Raw genomic sequence first — 26,775 nt, 5'->3', positions numbered from 1 at the left:
ATGCCGTCCTACACCGTCACGGTGGCCACGGGCAGCCAGTGGTTCGCGGGCACCGACGACTACGTGTACCTGACCCTGCAGGGCACGGCGGGCTGCAGCGAGAGGCACCTCCTGGACAAGCCCTTCTACAACGACTTCGAGCGCGGCGCGGTGAGTTCCGCGGGCGCTGCCCCGGCCCGCACCGCGCACCATCCGCCGCCTTTCTCCCCGCGCTGCCCCGGCCCGCACCGCGCACCATCCGCCGCCTTTCTCCCCGCGCTGCCCCGGCCCGCACCGCGCACCATCCGCCGCCTTTCTCCCCGCGCTGCCCCGGCCCGCACCGCGCACCATCCGCCGCCTTCTCCCCGCGCTGCCCCGGCCCGCACCGCGCACCATCCGCCGCCTTTCTCCCCGCGCTGCCCCGGCCCGCACCGCGGTGCCGCGGACGGTGGAGCACCAGCGGCATCTCGGCCGCTCGCTGTCCGGCATCTCGAGGGGCTGGGCAGGGCTGGGCTTTCTTTAAATTCGTGTCCGTGTGCCGGTGCTCCGGACAGGGACACTGAGACTGAGGCACCCGCTGCCCTCCCCGGCCGCCCGTCATTCGCATCCCTGCCCTAGGATTTAGCCCTGGCTGTGGTTAGTCAGGCGTTGGGAAAGATGGTTCTGTCTTACAATGGGCTTTCAGATCTCCTCATACTTTCTTTACAAATACTAAAAAAATATTGTGGGTTTCCTGTTGATAGTCGATGTTTAGGGTCAGTTTTTACTAATAGTCAGAGCCCTGTTATCTCCAAAGAATTAAACAAAGAGGTGAGAACATCCAATGAGAATTACAATGCCTTCCAAGAGAAATGTAGAGGGCAACTTCAGTGAAAGCTGAAAAACAGCATGAATGTGTGAGAATGAAGTTGTGGCTGGGCTGTCAGCTGGGCTCTTCTTCCTAACCTAGATTTCTGATGTGTGCTGTGCCCTGTCCTCTCTGTGGTCCTATCACAGTATTTGGACTATCCAAATGTAATTGCTTATACTCTGAGCACTGGTTTAGAATGGCATTTATTTATTTGCTTATTGTCCACTCTGGAAATAAAAGAGCTTTCTTTTTTTCCCTTTTCCAAAATATGTATTTTACTTGGAAACCAAATTCACCATTTCTAGAAGGTCTGATGAGATACAAACAACTTTGAAAGTTTTAAAAAGGTATTCAGAAGTTTGAAAGTTAAACCTACCATCACATGTACAAGTGAGTCTTCACTGTCATGGTGCTGCTTTGCCTTGAGGTGTGTTTTTTCAACAATGTGGTTCACAGCCTGAATTAGGTGCGTGGTCTCTTCTTTGTTAAACAGCATAGACATCCTTAACAGAAGTCAGCATTTTGAGTAGGTGTTGATGGTATGTGTAGCTGTGGTCACCCATTTACCAGCCACTGCTATTGAAGTTAATTTTCTTTCATGATTAAGCATTCATTAGCTTAGAACCTTGGTACCTGAATTTCCCAAATGGACATCCAGTCATTGTTTATCTCTTATCTGCTGAGTAGTCACATACTTTCAGCAAAACTGAACAACATTAGTAAGAGAGGTTGAAGGAAACCTCAGACTGTCCTGAAAACTTATGGTTAGGGTGCTCTCTCAGGAGGGCTGAGCCCTGCCCAGCTGAGGAGATCAACACCAGGGTCTTAGTGACCAGGCAATTTGCTCTTATTCCTGGGCTGCAAAAGAGGGTTTCAGCTGGCTCTGACTGAGAGCCTGGCTGTACTCTGAGCATTCAGTTGCACTGGATCCTGTCACAGGGAGAAAATGCCACGATGGGAGCTTTCAGGATCTGCCCAGCAGTAACTGGTAAGCTGCTGTGGGACCAGGTCCAGCAGGAGCAGAGATACATCCACTGGGTGAGGGAGCAGCAAACAGAGGGTGTGGATGTTAGTAGCAACAAATACACAGTCTGTTTTTCAGCATGTATTTATTGCAGATAATGAGAATAACTCTGTGTTCCATAAAGTGTCCGGCTCATTGGACACTTGCAGTACAATGTGCTAAGTTTTGGTTTTGAGGATGTTTTCTTGGGGAATGCAGCCTGTTTCTCCAGGCACCTGTTCAGATTACATTGTGCCCAAAACACCGTGAGTCTTAATAAAATGTTGTGCAAGGAAAAAAGAAAAGAAAAATACCAGTACAGAACAAAAAAAAATTAAACTGAAGCAGGCCAGAAGACTTTGAGTTTGGTTGGTTTGCAAAATGTAGCAATGGTTTTCACAGTTCTGCCTTTAGTGTTTCTTTCAGTACCATCTTTATATTTTTTTCCTGCAAAGCAATTCAATTGTTAATCCATTTGCAAAACAAATGTCACTTTTTAGTGGATTAACATAATTTTGCAGTATTATTTTGTCTTTGTCTACTTTCCAGGTTTGGGATATTTTTTTCCCGAATGTTGGGCCAGGCTCTGTAGTTCCATTATCCTCATAATGTCTTAATTTGCATTATTGCAAATTGTGCATATTACTAGATGTGATGAAAGAGGGCATGGGCCAGATCTGAGTAGGAGATTTGAATGGCAAATGTTGACTGAGGGAAGAGTATGTGGAAAAGTCTGAAGGGGTTTGCACAATGGTGGCTCAGTTGTAGTTTTTCTGACTTACTTCAAGATCTGGACACAGGGAATGTTGAAAGTGTGTTTTCTTTGTGTAGTGTCTTTTGGGTAAATTCCTCTGGTGCTGAGTGATTTCAAAGTTTTATGGTGTCCCCCAGTTCTCTCTTTCCTTCCTGTTCCCCTTTCATCTACTTTTTGCTTTTGTTGAAAGAAATGTACTCACATGTATTTCCAGAAAGGAAATATAGCTCTTTCCAATTAGAGCTTTGTGCTTATAGAAAGAGGAGTTGTCTGTGCCATCCTTTTTCCAATATAAGAGTAGTCAGTAGGAATCTTTTCTCAAAAAGAGAAGACTTAGGTTTTGCATGAGATTAAATTGCTTGGACAGGACGGTACAGGAGTTTAGACAGTCCAATACTCTTCCTTACTTCTGTTCTCTCACTCTGCACTCAAACTGTATAAAAGCTCCTAACATCTCTGGCAGCCACCCCGGTGTTTACCAAGGGACCTCATACAACAAATGTCATAGAAACCTTGAGCAACCAAGTGTCAGTTCTTACCTGAACCTTGTACATTCTCTGTAACCTTTACTGTATTAGCAGAATTGTCATCTGAGGTGAGCCCATCGCAGTGCTGCCGCAGTGCTGGAGGCAGCAGAAGCTGTGAGGTACCAGGAGGGAGCCCTCCCTTTCAGAACTGCCATTATAGTTGGAGTTGTGATGGTCATAAAAAGATTAAAAAGCTTCAGGAACATTTAGGTTACTTGCAGGTCCTTTTTGCATTACATCAACAGTAACTATTTTAGGGCTTTTGTAATATAGGCAAGTAGATTGTTACCAGAGGAATGAGTTTCTTCTGAAGGTTGGCTGTCAATGTGACATTTCTATCAATTCCTTAGATCTGATTCATATTGCTCTTTAATTTAAATCTTACATCTGCGTATACCTAGGTGTGACATTGTCCTTAAATTTTTCTGTGCATCTGAGCCTTACAAACATGAAATGTATAATTGTCAAAAATCTTAGCTGTACAGCCATAAAATGTACCATTGTCCTCATTTTAAAAAGTAGACCAGGAAGCAAAAGACAGCGAGTGGATTTAGGTGATCTGGATACTACCCTTAGTCTGAAGCACACATAACTAACACACAAAGGTCTTTAAATTCCTAGTGCCATGTTTTAATCTCATTACCATCTTGCCACTCCAGTTGCATGAGTAGATGTGCCCTAGCAGTACCTCCTTCAGCTATTGCTAGGAGAGTAGTGAATGATTTCATGGCCTGCATGTTTTTCTAAGACTTGCAAACATTTCAAGGAGTAATACTGTTTTTAGGTTGCATACAAAAATATTTCTCCTTTTCTGGAGCGTTTTGCATGTTATTGTTTGTTCTTTTAGTCATCTTTCTGTTGCACTGAAGTCCAATAATAGGACTTCCTTTTTTCACCCACAAGAAGCTGGAAAGCTGTGTGAGGAAAGACCAGGTATGTCTGTGTAGTGCTGGTGATGCTTTCTGCATGTGCAGTGGATCACTGGCTGTATTCTGCTCTGCAGGTTGACTCCTATGATGTGACTGTGGAAGAAGACCTTGGAGAAATTCAGCTAATAAAAATTGAGAAACGAAAATACTGGTACCAGGATGACTGGTACCTTAAGTATATCACTGTTAAGACACCAGTGGGTGACTATTTGGAGTTCCCATGTTACCGCTGGATTACGGATGAAAAGGAGATTGTCCTTCGAGATGGAAGAGGTGAGAGCCATTAGAAACCATATTTCCTGCAGAACACCTGGAATTTTTTCATCTCTCCTTCCCATTTCTCCATGTAGCTCCCAGTCTTCTCTCGCAAATTAAGACCCTGCTGCATCCTAGAGCATGGGCTTTCCCTACAGACTAGGAATACTTTCTGAGCAGCTCGTTGGCCTAGGCACTGGCCGTGGCATTGGATGTTTTGGGAAGCACGCACAGGGAAGAGTCGTAATGCTGCCTTGTTACACTGGTCTTGAATTTGAAGGCTGACTCTAGTGCCAAATTTTTGACTATTTTCCCATTGCTGGGAGCCCTTTTGATCTAATTAGAATTAGCGTTCCCTGCTTGTTTCATACTAAGCTCCTAAGTGGCCCATGATTAATTGCCTGCAAATTGTCTTGTTTTTGTGAGAGTGAAATAAAATCCCAAAGTAGGCTGCTCAGCAGGTGCAAACTGAAACAGCAGCTTACTTTTCATTCATTCTCTTTGCATGCTGTCAAGTCCAGGACAAGGCAGGGTGATGGTTGTGACGGCTGCAAGTAATGGGGACCAGCTGAGAAAAGTGTTTTAAGTGTCTCTGACACCTAGTTGCCATGACCAGGGTTTGGGCAGACATTTGTCACTGATGTTTGCTTGTTCCCCTCTCTGCTCCCTGGGGTAGGTTGGCCACTGTAGTGTTCTGCAGCATGAGTGCCTGAAAACAGCTGAAACAAGTGTGAGGTGGTACGAAATAAATGCTTTTATTCCCCTTAAATTTTTGGCTACTCCTGGCTGGGGCATTTTGTCTTTGAAGTCTTTTGTCCTATAATAACAATTATGTGTCAGTTTATTTTTGGTCTTTCAATTTTTCATAATTTGCTTTATAGCAACTGTAACACTTCATGGAAGGCAGCTTTGCATGGCTTTCAGAGTATGGTGAGGTAAAGGACAAGAGCAAATGAAACTCTGTTGGTAAATTGAACACAACCACCTGGAAACCATTAGCCATCTATGTGATCAGCTGTATTACCTCTGATATTTCCAACTCCAACCCCAAACAGCTTTTGTCATGAAACTCTTGCTGGTTTTATCTGCCTCCACATTTGTGTATGTAAAGTGAGTCGTGTGCCTTGCCCTTTCTCTGATCACTAAGGAAGTCTCTGTGTTATTTAATGTTGTATTGAATTCATGGTCAGAAGAGCAAAATGTCTGGAACTGAAGCCTCACTGTTTTTTCTTTCTGTTCTCATGACTGGAAGATGTGATTATTGCCCCAGGCTGACAGGGGAGAGCATTGCTCAAGAAGAGAAGCTTGGAGATGTTTCCTGGAGATGTCTTTTAGCAGAGAACTGGAATAATGTTGTGGTTTTTCTTATTGATGGAAATTCCCCTAGGTACTGAGCTGTAAAACTAGTTCCCATGACCCTCTTCAGACCATTTAACACTAGATGTATACAGCGAGTGTCTGCATTAGAAATCCTGGGTTCATACACAGTTGAGACAGATGTTCCTAGCTTGAGCTAACTGCCCCTTGGAAGCACCAAGTCAGGAGCTTATCTTCTTTCACAGATTCTCTAAGGACCTGTGTGTCTACTCAAAAGTACTAAATTGGATCATGTAAACGTTTCCCACAGAAACTTTGAAAAGGTATAGATCAGAAGTTTGAAGGCTTGAAAACTTTGCTGTCCTTCTCAATACCTGGGCAGTGATAGGTAGAGGAGCCTCATAGCCCTGTCTCTTTTCCCTGTTAACAGCAAAGCTCCCCCGAGATGACAAGACTCAGATTCTCAAGCAGCATAGACGCAAAGAGCTCGAGTCCCGTCAGAAAATGTACCGGTGAGTTTCCTACTGCTCCAGGGTCTGTCCTCATCAGGTCAGAGTTTGGCAGGGTATGTTCACATTATCATATGGCTCTAATTACTCAACTGCTGGATAAGAGAAAGCCTAAGGTATCGTGTTGGCCATATGTGGTTTTTACTTAGATGGAATTCATTGTAAGTGATGATCATCCTGGTGCAAGTGGCATTATGAGATACTTGTACCTCAGATAAGCCTCTCTGGAAGACTTAACTGGGAATTCAGTGATACAGCCTCTGTGTGGGCCCTCTGGCACACCATTGTGCTTTCAAGGAAGATTTGAAGGCATATTTCATTTGCCTGTTACAAGCAGTACTACAGTTTTGGAACATGATCTGAACATGTCAGCTTTTACTGGAGCTTTTTGGCTGCTGAACCAAGCTAGCTTTAGTTGTTGCCTGCACCAGGCTGCAGTGAAGATCTGTCCCTGTTTGAGTGAACTGGAATGTGCTAACAGGACACAGTTGTATATTATATGTATATATTTCATATGTATATATTATACTGACATAGACATTTTCTCCTAGTCTGTGTCAAAATGAGAAAATTCTGTCTTTTCTCAGAGGGTGACGCCAAAAGGCATTTGACATTGCCTTTTGCTAGAGATGTGCTCTGTTAAAATAATGAAAGTTTCTTGCTCTTGTACCTCATTATCGGGAGAGTAAGGGTTAAGGCAAAGGGTCTGTTCAGAATTGATGGATTGAGGCTTGGTGTATGTGTTGTTCATTTCATTTGAACGAGAAAGGCTGTTCCTTAAAAATTATGGGAAGTAGAGCAGAGGAAAATATGGTTCAAAAAGAGGTGTGACACAAAATTTTATTTACATATGCAAGAAGGAAGGCAAAACCATTTGTAATTTCAGGGAAATAGCTACTTACAATTCTGATGCATAGCTGATAATACACAATGCAGTCTGTGTGTGGCAGGTAGTTTGGAAATACCATGGAAACAGTATTCTTTACAATTTACTTTCTTTTGTTTTGAAATAAAAATGGGGCAAAGAATGTGTGCCATGCCCATTAGGAGGTTAAACAGTTGAATCAAGACTCCTGGAGAGTGCCTTTTGAAGGAATCTAAATAAATGCCTGAGTAGTGTTAGCTGCTGTATCTCAGTTCTGCAAAATGTAGTCCCAGGAATGAGCATGCATTGGGCAGCTGTCTCTCTGTCCCCTCCTTCCACAATACATTTGAAGCTACTGCCAGTTTCAACCAAATGTGGCAAGTGTGTAGGAATATCACAGACATTAAGTTACTTCAAGCTTTGTGAAGATAGGTGGCCAAGTAGATCCCTTCCACTGTGCTTCAGGACTCTGTGGGGTACTGGTAGGTACTGATGTGGTATAAATCACTTATTTTGGCCCAAGTGAGTCTGCCACAAACTTCCTTTAGAGCTGTGAGTTACCGAAGCAGTGGAGGTAAAGGAAAGACACAGCTCCTATGCTGATAAGGTTATATGGTTAATCAAATCTCTCTTATTTTCTCAGCTGGAAGGAGTGGCATCCGGGCTTTCCCCTGAGCATCGATGCCCATTCTCACAGTGAGCTGCCTCGTGACATCCAGTTTGACAATGAGAAGGGCATTGACTTCATTCTGAACTACACAAAAGCGTAAGTGTTTGTGGAACTTCAGGAGTTTTGCAGAATCTCTTTTGGGGCAGGGTAAGGATCTGATCACCTGTTAGGTTTCATTGAGTCTCAGAAGTGGATTACTTTCTCCAAGCACTGGATCAGCAGCCAAACAAAGTAGAAAGGTAGGAATTTAGTGGATTTGTTACTTTATTTTTTAGTTATCAATATTTAAGCTTTTCACGCTGGGAACTGACTGAGCCTCTGCATTCTTGTTAGCCATGGTTTTGGCTGTAGGTGGATGGAGGAGACACTGCTGAAAAACATCAGCAGAAGGACTAGAGGCACCTGAGACCTTGAGCTTTTGACTCAGTTCTCAGCATTGCCCCCTGGAGATACTTTTCTTCTCTGACTCTTGGCGATAATTAAACCTTCTGATGGCATACACAAAGAAGATGGTTATCAGTGCACCTTTGTCGTCCTGCTGGAGAAAATCTGTTCCAAGAAGCTCATCAGTTATCCACACCTGAGTGTAATCTGCTTGGGGGGGACAGCCAAGTCACTGTCCACCCACTTGCACATGTCGTGTCATTGAGGAAGACATTGGATGGCCGATGGATGAGCCTGAATAATAAATTCTACAGGGCTCTGGAATAGTACAGGGTCAGTGAGGTGGAGGGACCTCTCTGACCTCTGAGTCGTCTCCTGTGCTGTCTCAAATGCCCAGGTCATATCACAGTGTCTCAGATATCCCACCATACTATCAGCTGGTGGAATAGTCTGACATGAGACAAGACTGGTCATTACATGTCAGAGCATTCTGGGTATTTTTTTTATTTATTCATTTATGCAGCTGAATTCCACTACCGGCACAGAGTCAAATCAGCATGGTGTTAGCCAGTGCAAAACAGCTGTTCCTGGGCTGATAGAGAAGATCTGAGTGATGCAGGAGCAACAGCACCTGAATGCCAGAGATGAGAGGTTTGCCATTAGGAGACATAAAGCAGTTTGGAGGCTGCATTCCCCTTCCAGCAATCCCATCCTGCCAGGCTGTGGCATGTTGTCAGAGGTCCTGAGTTACTGCCAAGTGAAACTTGAAAGCAATTCAACAGAGTGCAGGGACATCTATCTTTGTCATTAGCTGTAAGGGGCCCCACCCATGAAATAGGAACCTGAAACTGTATTGCAGAAAGCCAGACATTCTGGATAACTGGTATGACACAAAAGAGGTTTTTCCAAGCAATAGCAATGCTTCTTGTCTGGCACATTTGGCTGAAAAATCTAGACCTATGTTTTTGGTCGAGTGAATTGTGAAAATCTTTGCAGAAGAGTTTGATAGCCCTTATGTAGCCACCCTGATGTGCTTTGGAATCTTGGGACAACTGTTTGCAGGAATGGAGTGGAGAAACATGGGTGAAGGCATGGGGCCTGCCTTTGGTTTGAGTGCAGTAGGAAGGAAGATAGGGAAGTGTGTCTGGAAATCCAAAGGCAGGTGTGGAGCTGCAAAGTGCAGCAGTGGGCAAGGAGCACTTCTAAGGGAATATGTGAGAGCTGGGAGTGTTGTATGAGACATAGGAAGTCATGGAAGAGGGGAGGGGAAAGCCCTTTTTCAAGGGGCATGCAAAAATGAACTTAGAAAGAGGGAGATAAGTCTTGGATATTCTTTATGCTGTTGCGTGGTTGGATCTTTAGATGCTGTTGACAGTGGATAACTCTGCAAGTTTAAAGGATTAATTGTGTGTAGGCGGAGATAATCCTGAAGATGTCTGGTGCTGATGTGACCTACACTGTCTAGCAAATGGAAACTCTCAAACTGGAATCTGTGCTAGAAATGCAGGCTTGTGTATCTATTTTGGACTAACGTTGCATTTGGGCAGATTAAGTTCTACAAGCAAGTCTGACTTTTTTTCCTTGCTCTGGTTTCTAGTATGTGCCAGAGACTTTAAAGAAGTACTTGATTTCTTGGGGAAAACAGATTTTTATTTCCTAAGTCCTGTGGAAGTTTGTTCCAACATAGGAAATGTGAAGAGCCTCCTCCTTTTGGAAGTAATTTTCAAAACCTCTGGGAATGGATGTGTGCCTGGCATTCAGCAGGTCAAACCACAGCAGGTTTGTGACTAGATCCCAGGTGCTGTGCCTACTGCTTGGTTTGATCAGTAGCCCCAGGTAGGAAGACTTGGGCAGGAGAGGAGCAGTACATATCAGCTTATATGTCAAATGTTCTCTAATCTTAGAGCAGTTCTGAAGGAGGACAGAGGCTCTACAGGACCTTTAGTTGAAACTTTCAAATGAGTCAGTCTTGAGTAACTCTTATCAAGCTATCGAGTCATGCTTTTTCAAATAATTTAACCTTCTGGTGATGGTCATGCTGCCTCTTGAAGTTCATGTGTGATTAGGATACCTGGTCCCTATCAGAAAGTCCTGCCCAGCAGTTACCCTTGCTTTGATCCTTGTACAATGATTCTGTGTCCCTGTCAGGTGTCTCCTGTTCTAGCCTAGGCAGTTGTGTGAGTTTTACTTCCTAGCATGCCTCCAGGCACCTCTTACCCTTGACTGCCATCTGCAGCAGCAGAAGCAGTCCATTCTGCCTGCACCCCTAAAGGGCTTAGTGCAGAAGCAGCTCCTTTGTCTGCATTATGGTCATGTTGGTCTGGAGCCTTCCTTCCAGATTACCACTGGCTGTTCTCCAGGCTTTTGGTCCTCTCCAGCCAGTTCTGAGCCAGTATTTTGTATACGTTTGCTGATTGTAAACCCAGCCTCCTGGGATTCTCCTCAAATTCTTCTTGGGAGGATTTCCTGCAACACTGTGACTTTTCTTTACTTTGTTGTCTGCCCTGCATATCTTTGTGTGCTGTGTGCGCTTTTATTTGTGCATTTGAAGTGTTAGTGGGAAGCCAGCTTTGTTTTTCAAATTCATTATTTGCTTTCTAGTCAAGTAAATGATTTCTATCTAATAACAGCAGTTTAGCATTTATGTAATAATTCAGGACCCATCGTCTCAGATGACGGGAACTTGCTTGGCTGTGCTGTATTTGCTGAATTAGCAGATGAAGTCAGACATTTCTGGCTCCCAGCCTGCTGTGTTCATGTGATGTCTTCAACCAAGAGACTTGGTTTCTGAGGTTAAATGTGAGCGTCAAGTTTATCCAGCAGCTCAAGTAAATAGAAAGCCCTCAAAAACTCAGGCCTCACACTTTAGGGATCCAGTCTGGCCGTGGTCATGTAGATACTTACAGTATCTGTTCCTTTTTTTTAGGAAGAGTGGCTGACTGATCCTGGGTCATGTTCTGACTTTGTGCACCTCTCTCAGTCTCTTTGTGTCACCATACCACTTTCTGAACTGGTGTTAGCAGTGCTCTCAGCACTCCCAGCTGATGCTAACCACTGACAATGTGTGAAGCACTAGCTTTTCTGACTACAGTTTTTATAGGTCCTAAAGCACTGCCATTGTAGGCTGCCAAGAACAACTCTAGAATGGAGTTCTGTAAACACAATAGCCAGAGCTGCACCCTTGGTGTGCCTTTCTGCCTTGTGTGTAAAAGTACAGCCTGCAAATTTAATTCTGTAGGAACTAATCCCACATGCCATCACTCAAAATTTACTATGTTTAGATATATAAAAGCGTGGAAAAGAATAGGAATGGGTATTGAGAAAGCTGGAGATTATTTTTTTCAGATACGTTTTGTTTTGGTTTATTTTTAGGATGGAGAACCTTTATGTCAACCGTTTCATGCACATGTTCCAGTCCTCCTGGAGTGATTTTGCAGATTTTGAGAGGATCTTTGTCAGAATCAGCAACACAATCTCTGGTGAGTTGATCAGCATTTCTTCGTGTTTGCATCATAGAGCGACTAATTAGTTGTCTTGTACATATTTGATTAGGATGGAGGTGGCTGACTGGCTCTTCTGTGTCAATAAATAAATTGTCATCTCAGACTGGTGATCGCACCATCAACCCACAGGACTAAAAAACAAAGCTATGATCTCACAAGCTATCAGTAATTGCTCGGTGACCTTCTCTGTCCTGAGCTGTGCTGGAGGTCAGGGAAGCTGGGCGTCATGGTCCCTTTTGGCTTTTAGAAGTGTATTTTCAAGTATGTTCAAGTCCCATAGGACAGATTTTCGTAAGTATTTTGTGTCTAAACCTAGAGATAACTTAGTGGGAGTGCTTTTCAGACCATACTAGCTGTTGAGGTGTTTTTGAAAGTTTGATTGTCCATATCCCACTTCAACCATCTAAATACACAGAAAATCTTCAGACAGGGAAGTCTGGTAATGTTCTCTGCTAAGGGCGAATATAAGGGTGACCCCTCTTGCCTCTGACACAGACCAGATCAAAGGCTGTTGCCTGATACCCCAGTGCTCAGTTGCACTTTGCTGCTAAAGTCCTGGCTTCTCAACCCTGTTGCAACATGGGGAGGGTACCAGTGCCTTGGTTCTGCTGTCATAAGACCTGTTCCCATCACAGACCCGTAGCTCCTCTCAGTTGGTTCTCTTGGACCATTTGTGTCAGTTACATGGGTGAGATCAAATGTTTTTCAGGAGTAAATTTATCCCCACAGGGGTTATTTTAGTAGAACTCATTTCAGATATGAAAACCTATGCTGATGGGCCAACAGATCTGGGGATGGGTTGCAAAGAGCTGGGAATGACCTGGAAAACGTAACTTCTCCACCTGGTCACCTGGTCCTCAAACCATAATCCGAGGAACTGTGCTTCTTACTGGAAATTTGTGTGAGCTAGACCTGAAAAAAGCTTGTGGCATTTGTCCAAAATGTCACTTACCAAAAATGTGTCAGCATTTATGCATATTGAATTAAATACCCTCCTGTGCTTGCCATTTCATACTCCCATCTTCTTCTTAGAAGACAAAAATCCCCATCTAAGAGAGTGAATTTCACTGTTGCTGTCAAGGATGTTCTGTTAAAAAATCCGTTAATGTAGTATTGACATATAAAAGACAAAATGCTGCTTTTCTTTAACCCTTTTTAATACAAAAATCTTAGAAGCTACTTAAAAACCCAGTAAAAAGAATTGCAGATAGTCAGGGGTTTTGAAGTTTGTGGTGCCATTTCTGTAGAGGTGGGCTGGGGAGCTTTCGATGTGTGAGCCAGGCCCAACCTTCTGCTGTCACCCATGGTTGCTTTATCTTAGTGTGTTATTGGATATAACAGATGCACAGCCTACTTTAAGTTGGTTAATGTGTGACTCCTCAAATTTTTTTTGTTTTGACTCTGCAAAGGAAAATGCTTTTCCCCCCTTCTCTGAAGTTCTACTCTTCTTCAGGCTGCCTAGGGATCAGTTCACAGAAAAAAGAGCAATTTTGCATTTCTTGGGTATAAACCCAAGCACACAAGGTGGCAGAAGTATTAAAAACTAATTACAGCAATTTGCTACATTTAATAAGATTGCTTCCTAAAGTACTTTTAACACAAGAATTAGATACAATCTACAATTAATTTCATTGATAACATTTCCATACTCATGAGGAAAGCTCCAATTCTGTGACATTTGAACATTAAGCATCAGCCTCAGTTATGTTAACGTGACTCTCAATTTGCTTTTTTGCAAGCCTTGGCAAAAACAGGGATAATGGAGAGGTGGTTCAAGGCATTTTTCAGTCATGCAGTTTCTGTCCAAGGTGCTGAGTCATTTTTTTCTTGATGCAGACTTCAGATACAGCTCCAGACTCATAATGCAGTTGACGGAGATAATGTAAATGTCATTTTATATAAACTTTACTTTTTTCTGCTTTATGAGAAAGCATTGTGGGTTTCAAGACCTTTTTTTTTAATTATCACAGCATTCCTTTGGGGCCTATATTTTTAATCCTTTTACCCTTTTTAGAAAAATTAATTGCTTTCAGAATAAGTCCTGCCTTGTTTAAAACTAGACAGTTGTGGAAAACTTCACTACCTTCATTTTCCCCCTGAAGACACCAATAGCATTTTTCACATTAACTGAAGTGGTGACATGACATTACAAATCAGAGCACTGCAACTATGGGAAATATCCAGTAGCACTACATATGTAATAGTAAAGAGATGGAGTATCCAAAACTAGAATTTTGTTGAGATGTTAATCTGGGTTGATGTTAGCAACTGAAATATATTTGGAGAGAAAACAAGTCAAGCAAAACAACGAATGAGGAGTTTTATTGAGTCGAAGTCCAAACGCTTCCCCAAATGTCCCTCACCCAGCTCTAGCTAAAGGAACTGCTCCAGCCACTGCTGTTCTTTCCCTCCACACATTGCTGTGTATTTCCTTTCTCTTGCTTGTGCCATCTGTTTTTTGAACTTATCCCTCTGTACTGCATGCCTTGTGAATTTGAAGAGGGGGATTTAAAAATATCATGGAAGACCTGAGAAGGTGGTTTACAGGTAAAGAGAGTATTCTTCATAGAAGTGGAATATTTTATTTCTCATTGCTTCTGTACATGGAGAAAAAAGTTATCATCAATTTAATTCTTCTCAATGTGAAAAGCAAGGATTAAATTTTCCATTTATCTTCAGTGATTTTTCTTAAAATTCTGTCACCTTTTAAATCCTTTTCTTGCTGCTTTCTGTATTCAGAGTTGCAGTGCAGTCTAACAAAAAGGTGGGGGGGAAAGGAGGAATGCTACAATGCAGTGGGATATTGATGTTGTGCAGCTATTGATGCTGCAGGCTTGTTTTTCCTTTAGAATACGTGATGCAACACTGGAAGGAAGATTTTATGTTTGGCTACCAGTTCCTGAATGGATGCAATCCAGTGCTGATCCGGAGATGCACAGAGATACCCAAGAAGCTGCCTGTGACCACGGATATGGTAGAATGCAGTCTGGAGAGGAACCTGACGCTGGAGGAGGAAGTGAAGGTACAGCTCTGGGTCAGGCTGGGCTCTACCTGTTCCTTCTCACATCCTCTAACCTCCAAAGTCTGTTCTTACTGCCTTCGGCCACATCTCCTTTCTTCAGGATGTGTGATAGGTCATGGAAAAGCAGTCTCTGCAGACTGGCAGTGCTTCTGTTGGCTTTTCTCCTGCTGTCCTGGAGCTGCAGGCCATGCCTGTCTCCAGGTCTGGTGGAAGAGCTGTAATCAGGAGGTGAACAGTCCCTTTTCACTGGTTTTCTCCGAAAGATCAGGGATTGACTGAATGCCTCAGAGGGGAAAGGTGCCTCTTCCTTTTCTGGTAGGGTCTTACCATGGACATGCTGAAGAAGGGTTGACAAGGGTGGTGCCTTGCTTTTGTTTGTACAATTAACACAGGGTTCTCTTCAGCTGGCAGTGTGAAACTTGCTTGCATCTGAGTGTCACTGCGTGAGTACCAAATACAAAGATGCTCTTTGCTGAAGGGCTCACTGCCAGACTCTGCAGACATCCGTCAGGTGTTTGTGCAATGGTACTTGCCATCTCAGTGGCATCATTCCTGAGCTGTGAGCAAGGGCATGCCAGGGGTCACTTGTAACCACCAGGCTCAAGTCAGTCTCTGCCTAAGACTTTCCATTCTTTTGTTCCAAACTGCTTGCACACCATTAAAACACATCATGCTTCTTTCCCCCCCCCCCCCCTACAGCAAGGAAACATTTTCATTGTGGACTACGAGCTGCTTGATGGTGTGGATGCCAATAAAACAGACCCATGCACGATACAGTACTTGGCTGCACCCATCTGTCTGCTGTATAAGAATCTGGAGAAAAAAATTGTACCCATTGCAATCCAGGTGGGCTTGCTGTCAGGGTCTTTAGAGGATCACACTGTTTGTTGTCTCATTTTAAACATGGAAGGACTTGGAGTTTCATATTTTTTTTGTATCTTTCAGCTTGGTCAAAAGCCTGGACCAGACAATCCCATCTTCCTTCCTTCAGATGCCACATATGACTGGCTGCTAGCTAAAATTTGGGTCCGCTCCTCTGATTTCCACATGCACCAGACAGTGACCCACCTCTTACGGACACACTTAGTCTCAGAGGTGTTCAGCATAGCTATGTTCCGGCAGCTGCCTGCTGTACATCCCCTCTTCAAGGTTAGTTCTTGCATGAAGGAAGGATGTCTGTGGGCCAAGGTGGTTATCACATCAGTTGGACAAACCAAAAGGAAGTTCTGGTGAATGTTCAGCTGAAATAGTTTAACTGGCTGCCCTGCAAGATAAGATACAGCTAAGCCACCAGGAGTTCAAACTTTACATCTGGCTGCTGTTGAATTCAATCTGAGAATTTTCCTTCTTTCATTGTTTGTTTCATTTCTCAGCTCTTGGTGCCACATATGCGGTTCACAATAGCCATCAATACCAAAGCCCGAGAACAGCTTATCTGTGAATGTGGCCTTTTTGACAAGGTAGGTAATCCTCTCTGTGAATCTTCACTGTTCATGTCAGTTCTTGGTTATTCCTGGTTCTTTGTTGTTCTTCATGGTTCCATACGTACATATCCTTTAATCACATATTGCCTTATTCCCTGACCTTTCTATTAAAAGACAAACATAAGCAATACCACCCAAGGAACTGGCACACAGAAGTGATGCCTCATTGTGCTAAAGATGTTGTTCTCTTTTACCTCTGAGTACTCAAATCAGAACTGGCCAACGTCAGTCAGTATCTCACTCGCTGCTGATGTGCCTTTGAGTTATAGTATAGAAGTGCACATAAATTCCTGCATGTATTTCCACATAGTTAAGTCCCCAATTTCTTTTAAGTACCCAGTTTTTCATCTGTGAACAAAAGGATTTGTGATTGTGAGTGGAAGTTTTCATCACAGAAAGACATGTAGGGAAGACAGATTTCTAAGACCACAAAGTGTGTTTGGATTCCAGCTTGTCTTCTTGAGTTGCCATAAGCAGCAGACCGGCTAGGATTAAATCTCAGCTTCATCTGAGTCAGTGAAACACAGCTGTATGTCATACCTTAATGGATGATTTGGGTGAAGGCTGGAGTGCACCCTCAGTAAGTTCACAGATGCCACCAAGCTGGGTGGGAGAAATGGAATGCTGCATCTAGGATCTGCAACAGCTTGGCACACAGCAGTCTCTGTGACAACATGCTGGGAGCTATGTTTGGGGAGGTTTCAGAAGTCCTTTCAAAGAGGGAGCCTGTGTTTCAGGACACCTCTGTCCTTGTTACACCACTGGCACCAGGCTGAAAATAGCTTCCTTGCCTCAGACTTTTTCACCCAAGCAGAATAGAGAGGTTAAATCCAGACTTCTTCCCTTGTCATCTATACTCCGCTGCTGACTGTGGAGACTTCCCATCCCTTTAAACAGAAGCATCGTGTCCATACCCCATGCAGAGTGTGTGGGTAAGACTTGCCAGCAAGGATCCTGGAATTCCAGAATTTGTTGGTTCCAATGTAAATGAACAACCGGCCAGAGGACGGTAACTGTAAGGTCACTACTGCTACAACACTTTTATCATATGCTGTGAAAGCAACTTCTGGGAACTTCTGCACGGTGTTTATCTAAAGAGTTTTGCAGTGCTGTCTGTTGTGGACATGCTGTGCTTTTCAAATGTAACATATACCGAAACACTGGCCGGTCCTCATCAGTAGCCACCCAGCAGGATTCATCTCCTGGCATAATTTCCAGGGTGACTAATGGTAGCCTGCATCCCTAAAAACTTTCTCCTAAACTATTCCATAACAGCACTGGGAGTTTAACTTAAGCCCTCTTCTAACACAGTCAGGGCTGCCTTCCTTCACACATGCACTGGTTCTGGAGCATAGGACTGCAGGGAGTGCCATGCTTTGATGTTGCTGTACTTTATTAGTGAATTCCAGTATAAGCAGTACCTGTGGTGCAAATGTGGATATTAACAGTCATTCATAGGAGAGGTGTGAAATCCCTGAAGTCAAAATGCACAGTTCCAGTAGGCCTCTTCAGTTTGGTACTTTGTGTGGAGATGTGGCTTTCTCCTTCAAAAACAGATTCACCAGCATTCTGTATCCCATCTTCTGCACATTTGTAAAGCCAGTCTTGGCACAAAGGGAACATAATCTCCTACTGTTCCCATCTTGCTGTTCTTCCTGCAGGCAAATGCCACGGGTGGAGGAGGACATGTACAAATGGTGCAGAAAGCAATGAAGGATCTGACTTACAGTTCCCTCTGCTTCCCTGAGGAGATCAAAGCTAAAGGGATGGACAGCAAAGAGGATATCCCCTACTACTATTACCGGGATGATGGCATTAAGGTCTGGGAGGCCATAAAGAGGTAAAAGACCATAGTTCTAGATACTGGCTAATAAAGTCACAGAGACACAGACCTCATTTTTTTCCTGCTCGCTTTGCTCTTTATCACATCTTGTAAGCAATATCTGGGCTGTTCAGTCATGTACTGCCTTTTCCATCCAGTATATCTCATCAGAGGAAAAATGCTTAGTCAAGCACACACTCTTGAAAGACCGTTAATTCCTGCTTTTCTCAGTGCTGTTTTCTTGTATTCTGTATTTCAGAAGACCCTTTACAAGTATGTACTCTTGTATAGGATTTCACAGAAATTTAGTGAGTTGGAATTTAGCCTGCAGAAGGAATTTAGTTATGATTTTTTTAGCTGTGCACAAGCCAAGAGAGGACTCAGTTCTCTGAGCCAGCCGTGTGACCTCATCAAGGTTCTTGTGGAGTGAAAATGTAAGTTTGGCTTCCATGACAGTTCTCTTTTGAAACTCAATAAATTAGGTATAAACTGTTTAGAACAAAACCTTTCTTAAAATGCCTTAAAATTGTGAAGTCTGAATTTAATCAAGAAGGGCAGCAATTCTGAGTAAGGAGAGGTACTGCAAGCCTGCTCGACCACACAAACATGGTTCCTTTTCAGATCTGAAACGCTGCCTTGCATGATTTACATGGTTTTTATTCTGCAGTGGCATTTAATTTAACAAACAACGTATTTTTGCATGGCATAAGTTGCTTACCAAATATGCAGCTGTTTCATGACTTTTGAAAAGCATGTTCATTAAAAATCAGATCTTTTGTGTACACAAAGTAGGAGTTTTATGATGCAAGCATAATGTTGAAAGTTCTGGGGACTTCTTCGTCTCCTGTGTTTTCTCTGTGTTTTGACAAGGGCTTATCTTGCAATATTTCCTGCAATTGTTAGTGCCCATTTGAGAGAAAAGGAAGTTGTAACTTTGCTGTGGTTGTTTTCTTCATAAAGTCCATTTATTTTTGTCCTCCTTCTTTTTCCTGTGTTTTCTTTGCGGGTTGAGATATGCCTTTCAAATACCAGGTAGTACTTAGTCAACTCCATTCAGTTTGACTGTTTGTGGGTGTTAACCTTGCTGGATGATGATGTTACACCGCCTCAAACTTGGCTGAGAGCTGTGAATCATTTGGTTTATAAATGGTGTGGGCAGTATCCTTTTGGGTGTGTGAGATCCTGACCCATCAATCCATGGTCATGCATGTGTCTGCTCACCAGAAATCTCCTACGCTGTGCAGGGCTATCAGTCTTCACTTTTTTGATGAAATAATTTCTATCCCCAGCATAACTTCACATGTGGTAGATGGTCTAGACCTGAGGAAGCTGATAAAGTTGTTTCTATAGAAACAATGACTCTCCCATGGCAAATTTGTAAACTGCTCTAGTACACAGCTTCCTATTTCTGATCTGACTGCAGATAGATACACCAGGGCAAAGATACTTCAGCCCAAAAGGTCTCACCCACACTTCATATACTCATTTCTATTTGTGTGGAAGGGGGTCTAAAATACTGCCATTTTCTAAGAGGAGGATCCCCTTCCTGTATCACCTGGCACCCGTGCCAAATGCATGGAGACAGAGCTCATGCAGAGCGGCTTTCTCTCTGCATCTTGCAAAATTTTTGTTTTCCTTTATTGTCCTCTGGAAGCCAAAATTACTTAAACTTTTGCTGTTCATGCAGTTGTTTGTCTGCCTCAATGACAACTGTTGACTGGCTAATAGGAACCAAATTGATTTGTAAAAGCCTCCAAATTGCAGTAAATTGATAAAATTTATAAATTTATATTTTATTAAGGGATAAATCTCTATTGGATAACAATTCTTGATCCCATCAGTCAGCTTCTGCAGGTAAGTGTTTCACCCTAGGGGTTGTTGTCAAAATGTTTAGCAAGAGATTATAGGTACCTGCAGAGCTAACAGAATTATGTCAGCACAGCAGAATGTCTCAGCACAGCTCCATTAACCAGTCATTCAGTCATGAACTGCAAATCTTCAGGAAATCAGGATTACCTATTTTCACTGCTTTCGAAACTGCTTCTGTTATCTTAGTGTTTTAAGAGCCTTTCTTTCAGAGGTGAGCTAGCCTGGGAAGCTTTTATAGGAAGAAGGATCTTGGGAAGAGGAACTGAACAGGAAGGAGATGTCTGCTGTAAACAGTGGGCATAGGAAATAGCTCTAGACCTCTTTTTCCCAGGGGAAGTTTCCTGGACCACTTTAGTATTTCACAAAAAGGATGTCTAGTGGGAGGGGTCAACTATTGGCATTCAGGAGCAGTGTTGGAGTGTCCCACATATGGAGAATGGTACTGGTATCAAAGTCTGGGAACCCAACTGCCCAGTGTGGGAGCCACGTGGATATGAAGAGGGAGGCTGTATGGAGTGAGGAAAGGATGTAGATGTGATGACAGAGCTCTGTGCAGGAGCAAAGCTTCAAATAAGAGAATAAAGTGCACAGGATTGTTCAGGGGTTGCAGTGTGGTCCAGGATCTTTTTGTTGGGGAAAGAAGTGATGCTGCAGTCCCAAATGAATCAAAGTTGCCTCTGTTCTTTCCCACTGCTTGTAGGAAGGAGATAGGAAGGTTTTGAGACCTTCTCTTGCCCTCCTCTCTTTCCCTGTGTAACATCTGCAAGGTCAGAAGATCATTTTCTGGAATGGCACACTTGCTTTCTCCTTTTCGTTTTGTTTTGTCCATTCGTTCCTGTCTGCAGTTTTGCGGAGGATGTAATTCACATCTACTATGGGAGCGACGAGGTGGTGTGTGAGGACGTGGAGCTCCAGGCCTTTGTCAAAGACATTTACGTCTATGGGATGAGGGGTGTGAAAGCCTCAGGTAAGGTATGATGGCCCAGCCAGATCTGCAGCTTGTCCAGTCCCTGCTGACAGCAGTGCTGAGTGCACAGAACAAGTTAGAGACCCTCTCCTTGGCCTGAAGATGCTCAGTTTTATGTGTTAGACCCTGGATCAGGCCACCTCTCAGGAGACAGCTCCTTCCTTTGACAGAGATTCTCATAATCAGCTTGGGCAACTTGTGTAATCTCTCTACACTGGGGACAGGTCTTTGATTTTGTCTGCTCACACTTCAAGCATTAGGGGGAGTGTCTGTGTGTGTTGGAACCACCGGGCAGACTGATAGAAACCAAGGAGTGGGAGACCCCTTGAATCCTCTCCTCCAAACCTCACACCAAATAGGAACATGTAAGAACCTCCCCAGGAGTGCTGCATTTCCCATTTGTTCAGCACTTGTGTCATCATTGAACTATTCTGCTCTCTTCAGGGAAAGATAGTCATAATTATTTCCAAGAAATATTTTCCTTTGCTCTGTCTTTTCTTTCTTTTCTTGCAAACCATCACTTGGCCATGGGAGCTCTCATCTATAACAAAGCTCAATTTGCCCACCTGAGTTAATGCTCCCCTCTCTCTCCCTAAATATGTTGCTTTTCTCTTCCACTCACATTTTTTCCAAGCAGATTTTCTGGAATTTATAGAAGTGGCTGGGGATTCTTCCTACTGTCCTGGCTGATTTACATCTGGCAACACCTCTTGGCCAGTGACCTAGGGGAGATGGCTCTGGTGTTGCCTGCACACATTTGAGTGCCAGATGTCCAGGCAAAACTGTGATGTTTCCAGTCATTACTGGTATGTTCTGGTGGATAAAAGGCTTCTGGGCTCTATCTGCCTGGACAAGCAAAGGTTCATTTTTGTTTGTCTAGTTGTCTCTTAGCAAAAGCTTAGAAATGTTCCTCCTGGTAGGAATTCCAAACTTTACCTAAGCATCTTGATATGGGACAAGTACCGAACCTTTCCAGGGCTCCAGCTGGGGTGGGATGCTACAAGAACGACTGGTGGGAGGACTGCCACTACAGATGGCAAACCTGCCAGGCTTGCAGCATCTCTCTCTGCACTGCTGCTGCTCCAAGGGCTGTGTTATAGAGCAGGGCGACTTGGCGGTGTCTGTAAAGAATGGGAGGAGGCTAACTGAGGGAGGCTATGGCACATGTTTCTTCCTTGGGAAGGCTGCTGTGATTGGGAGAATGCCAAACTCCTTTAAAGATGAGCACAGTGTACTTGGAATAGCAGGACACAGTGGGGGATGGTGCATCCTCTCCTTTTTTGGCTTGGTGTCTGGCCAAGGTACCTCTTCCCTCTCTCAGGCTGAGTTCACATCTGTATCAGGCTGGTGGTGGAGACACGAAGCAGCTGGCACAGGCAGCCTGGGCAGGGGCAGCTTGCTCCAGGGTGCTAACAGGTCTGTAGGTATACTGGGACCTGTGGTCACGTTGGGCTGGGACAGGGAGTACAGCACAGGACTGTGATTTAGTGAGGATAGGAGAGATACAGGCCTGGGGTTTCTTTGGTTGCAAAATATTTCCCTAGTCCCTGACTATTCCGTTTTTTCTTTATATAACTCCGTTTGATTATTCTCTTTCAAAGACAGCTTAATGCAACTATTTCTGTTCCTCATTCTGTTGTTTGTCTTTCAGAAGTTCTCATTTCCTCACTTCCCATTTCAGCGAATAAGCTCTCCCTGCACTCTTTCTTGCAATACGCTTGATTGCTGAACCTCAAACCTTTATAAATACAAGCACATGGTTGCTTCCTCCTTGGCATGAACCTTCCCTGCTTGCACTGCAGACTGAAGAAGAATGGAGCATCTGAGGTCACTGCCCTGGGGACTCTGGGAGTTCCTTGCTGCAGGGTAGGTAGGTCAGGAACACTGTTTTTTAAAGGTGTAATTATGCTTCGTCTTTCCCTTATGGAACACCACATACTTTGCAAACAGAGGCCATGCCTCACAAACTTGTATGAAGTAAGGCTGTTTTTACAGCTGCACAGCCAAGGCACAGAAAGGCTGAGGAGCTCCTGTTAGACCACAGATCAAGATTCATAGAAAGCCCTGCTCTTCAGCGACTGCTGCACAGCCCTCTAAGCCATGTCTTTTGAGTACTGCTGGGTAGCAGGGTCACTTCATCACTGGGTTAAGCTTTTCTTCTCCCTCATCTAGGGTTCCCTAAGATGATCAGAACACGAGAGACACTAGCAGAATATCTCACAGTGATAATATTCACCACATCAGCTCAACATGCAGCTGTGAACTTTGGTCAGGTAGGAATTTGTGGGAAGACTGTTCTTCTTTCTGGGCTGGGAGGTACATCTATGAGGGCAGGGTCTGAGAACCATTTTTTAGTAGATGTACAGATTGACATTACTGTTTCTGGTCAAAATAACTGCAGAGCCATCTACAAATCCTGAAGTGATTTGGAAGCTGAGAAAGGCATTTCAAGCCCTACATAGGTACCAAAGATCAGATGAGGGGTTCTAGCTTGTGTATTTCAGTTTTGCTGATTTTATTACGGGAATAATTTTTTTGAGCATTTAAATGGCATTGCTGCTCATTTCTTGAGTTTACAAGCCAAGTGGCAACTTTGAGCTTCCTCTGTGATGTTTGATGTGTCAGATTCTGATAACCTGTGTTATCCCTACTTGCCTTGACTGATAGATATCTGCCCTGAAACTGTAGTAACAACCTGCCTTTCAAGTGCTGTTTCTTTCAACATCAAGGCATTTTGGAAAGCAGATTTAACAGCCAGAAGCAAATCACTCTGTCAGTCTCAGAGCTTTTTCACTCTGTGGTCAGTCACTGGAGCAGGCTCCCTAGGGAAGTGGTCACAGTTCCAAGCCTGTCAGACTTCAAGGAGCATTTGGATGATGCTCTTAAGCTGATGGTTTAGTTTTAGGTAGTTCTGCAAGAAGCAGAGAGCTGGACTAGGTGATCCTTATAGGTCCCTTCCAACTTGAGATATTCTATGATTTTATGAGCTTTTTTTTTTTTTTTTTTTGCATGTTCTCACTTCAGGCATAGGTGATCTCTGAGATATGATCTCAGAGATAAGCAGAGAGACCATTTTATTTATGATGGTTATTCCCAAATACCCTGCATCACTTTCCATGCTGACCCTTCTGTCCACCCCTGCAGCTCAGGAGCCCTGGAGAAGGTCTGGATCCTGGTGTCTAATGGACCCACACTACTGCTGTGACATGTCCATGACCAGGGACCTCTGCAACTATTCCCATCTGACTTGTCTTGACAACTGATTGTGACAGCTCCCAGTGCCCCCCTCAGAAAATCCTGTCTGTTCAAGTAATACCAAGAAATCATCTCTTGATCTGGCATACAGAGGATATGCAGCCCATCATGGGCTTCAGCCATGGGACAAAAAGGCAGAGAGAGCTGAGGGGAGGAGGAGGAGGTGGCCGTACACTGGAGAGAACACAATGAGCAGTGTGAGCATGGCAGGTAGCTGGCACAGTGTGAGCATGGCACTTCCCCTCAGGCAGGGCAGGGGATATGTATGAAGGTAATGAAAAAGTGCTTGGGAAAGAGTTCTGTTAAGTGCACCATCTCAGATGGTGACAAAGCTCGGGGTCATATCTAAGGCAGATGAGACATCAGCATCTCACAGCACTGAAGCAGGCCAGAACTGAATATGACTTCCCAGTCTGCTGCTCACCGTGGCCATATCAGCATGCCATATTCCATAGTTCTCAGTGAACCAGCATGCTTTATCTCTCTTACCATCTGACCACATGGACATGCTCTGTGGGCATGTTCATGGAGGAAATTTTGCAGAAAAGAGAAGCTGGAGTAATGGGGATCGCCTCAGGTTATTAGAACTGATGTTTGTTTAATAAAATATTTGAGGCCTTAGCCAGTCTGGTGAATTTGAGCTGTCTGGCACATGCCTGTGGTTAGCAGAATAAATACTCCCATTTAGATTACCCAGCTCTCTCTCTTGTGAGTTCCTGAGCAAAACAGTAGGGACTTCCTTGTCACCTCCAGTCCTTCTCTAGAGCATCTCCCTGTCCTTAGTATCTTCTCTTTCTGAGGGGCTCATACTACAGAAGCAAACTCCCTGTTGGCAAACTCCTGATTTTCTTTGCTGTGTTCCTAAACACCAGCTGCTTCAGGTTTTCACTGTGCTCTCTTGCTCTGCTGTGCAGTATGACTGGTGTTCCTGGATTCCCAACGCCCCACCAACAATGCGCTGCCCTCCTCCAACAGAAAAGGGGACAGTCACCATCGAGCAAATTGTGGAGAGTCTGCCAGACAGGGGACGTTCTTGTTGGCATCTTGGAGCTGTCTGGGCCTTGAGCCAGTTCCAGGACAAAGAAGTAAGTCAATCTCCCTGCTCTAAGTGCTGGAGATGTGAAACCACGAGGGCCATGGCAAGACTGCACAGACTCACAAGACTGTAGTGCTGCTCTGTGCTTGACTTGACCATTTTCACTCTTCTGTGGAGCTGTGTCAGTGCTGTGGGTTTGCCCATGTTCTGCCAGATGCAAACCAGCTCTGAGCAAGAAGCTGTATTTTACTCAGAGTGTCATGCACTACAGCTGTGGCTTGTGCCTGGTGGGCGAGGAGTGAAAACAGAGCAAACCTGTGGGAGGCTTTGCAGGCATGGTCTGTAGCCATTTGCCTCGCGTAAAATGAGGTTGTAGGTGCTTGGCTGTTTCACACAAGGGCTCTGTCTGGAGAATGTGTTTTGACATCCTTAAATAGAAGATGATGGACAGAGGGTACTTTAAATTCCGTTCTTCTACAAGAAGAAAGCAGTACTAGCAGAGAAGCTGTACTCTGAGGAAATAGTTCCCAAACTTCCCAAAGCAATGCCAGTGTGCGTATTGGCAGTGCACTTTTCAGAGCACCCTTAGAGTCCATGCTGACTACACCAACTGTCCTAATGAACTCTGAAGGACAGTTTTAGGTCAACAGAATCTTCCACTGTCACTGAATGAAGTAGTCATCTTCCTTTTAAATCTGTGGCTGTGAATTCCCCTCTCATGCTATCCTTTTCTCTATCAGCACAGATGTTTGTGTGGCTGTACAGAGATCTGGCGTAGGAAGCTCATCTGACTGACCACTGGCCTGAGCAAAAGTGCTTGGTTTTCAGTGGATGACCTCTCTTTCGGTCAGGGAGGTGCCATGTAGACACCTGAACCAGCACCACAGAAAGATGCAGGGATGGAAAGAAGCAGCCAGCAATAGAGGGAAGGTGTAGGCTAGCTTAAGTATTGATAATACTATTTTAATAGAAGCATTTGTGAGGTGAGGCTCTGGTTGGTGTTGTGCCTAATGGCATAATGTTGAAACAGAATTGCCTTTGCTTTCTCAAAGCATGATTTCTTGGTGTTTTTCAATTAGCTATTTCTGGGCATGTACCCAGATGAACACTTCGTGGAGAAGCCGGTGAAAGAGGCTATGGCAAAATTCCGCAAGAATTTGGATGAGATTGTCAGCACCATCACCGAGCGCAACAAGAACAAAAAGCTTCCTTACTACTACCTTTCCCCAGATCGCATTCCCAACAGTGTTGCTGTTTGAACACATAGCCAGAAGAATTTGGAGGCCTGTAAAGCTAATGATGTTTTTCTGTTATATATGCTTCCTCAATTAGCTTTTCAGAAAAGGATAAGAAACCCACCCTCTCCATCAGAGCCGCCTTAAGTCGCTTTGAACTTTCAAAATAAATTTGGTTATGACCAATCTTGCAAACAAAGTCTAACAGACAACCCTCTAGGTCAGATTTGTTACAAATTTATTTTTTCAGGACTTTTAAACTAATCTTAGAATCAATATACATGTTTCTGTTATCTTTCCATCTCCTTGTCAAGACAGTGTAACCACAGATTAACTTACTCAATGGAAATAGTGTTATGAGCAATAAGCAAGTCACATTTTAAAATCCTTCCTGTTTTTAATATGTGACACTGGTGACATAAAAAGATAGAATCTTTAAAGTTTATGCATTGTTTTGAATCTGATTAATGTCAAATATTTTCACTACCATTGTGAGTATCTTAATCAGGATGAATGTAGAAGCAGGAAATTTTCTTAATA

General features: G+C 43.8%; 1 protein-coding gene across 4 annotated transcripts; it reads left to right on the top strand.

The window, feature by feature from the left end:
• Window positions 1–26,775, top strand: ALOX5 (arachidonate 5-lipoxygenase; the record flags this gene model as incomplete). 4 transcript variants are annotated; one of them, XM_082285753.1, is made up of 14 exons in its annotated part: window positions 1–150; window positions 4,117–4,315; window positions 6,045–6,126; window positions 7,632–7,754; window positions 11,415–11,521; window positions 14,395–14,567; window positions 15,267–15,413; window positions 15,513–15,716; window positions 15,941–16,027; window positions 17,809–17,891; window positions 20,588–20,709; window positions 22,882–22,982; window positions 24,879–25,049; window positions 26,080–26,775. In XM_082285753.1, the coding sequence occupies 14 exons, from the start codon at window positions 1–3 to the stop codon at window positions 26,257–26,259; spliced, it is 1,929 nt and encodes a 642-aa protein (XP_082141879.1). In that variant the 3' UTR covers window positions 26,260–26,775. The 4 variants fall into 4 exon arrangements, with proteins under 4 accessions (XP_082141879.1, XP_082141878.1, XP_082141877.1 ...); XM_082285752.1 differs by having other exon boundaries at window positions 17,800–17,891; XM_082285751.1 differs by having other exon boundaries at window positions 17,713–17,891.

The sequence above is a fragment of the Coloeus monedula genome (genome assembly GCF_965178545.1).
Source record: "Coloeus monedula genome assembly, chromosome: 8".
NCBI lineage: Eukaryota > Metazoa > Chordata > Aves > Passeriformes > Corvidae > Coloeus > Coloeus monedula.
Note: the sequence above shows the minus strand (reverse complement) of the source record. Positions and strands in the feature narration are given on the sequence as shown.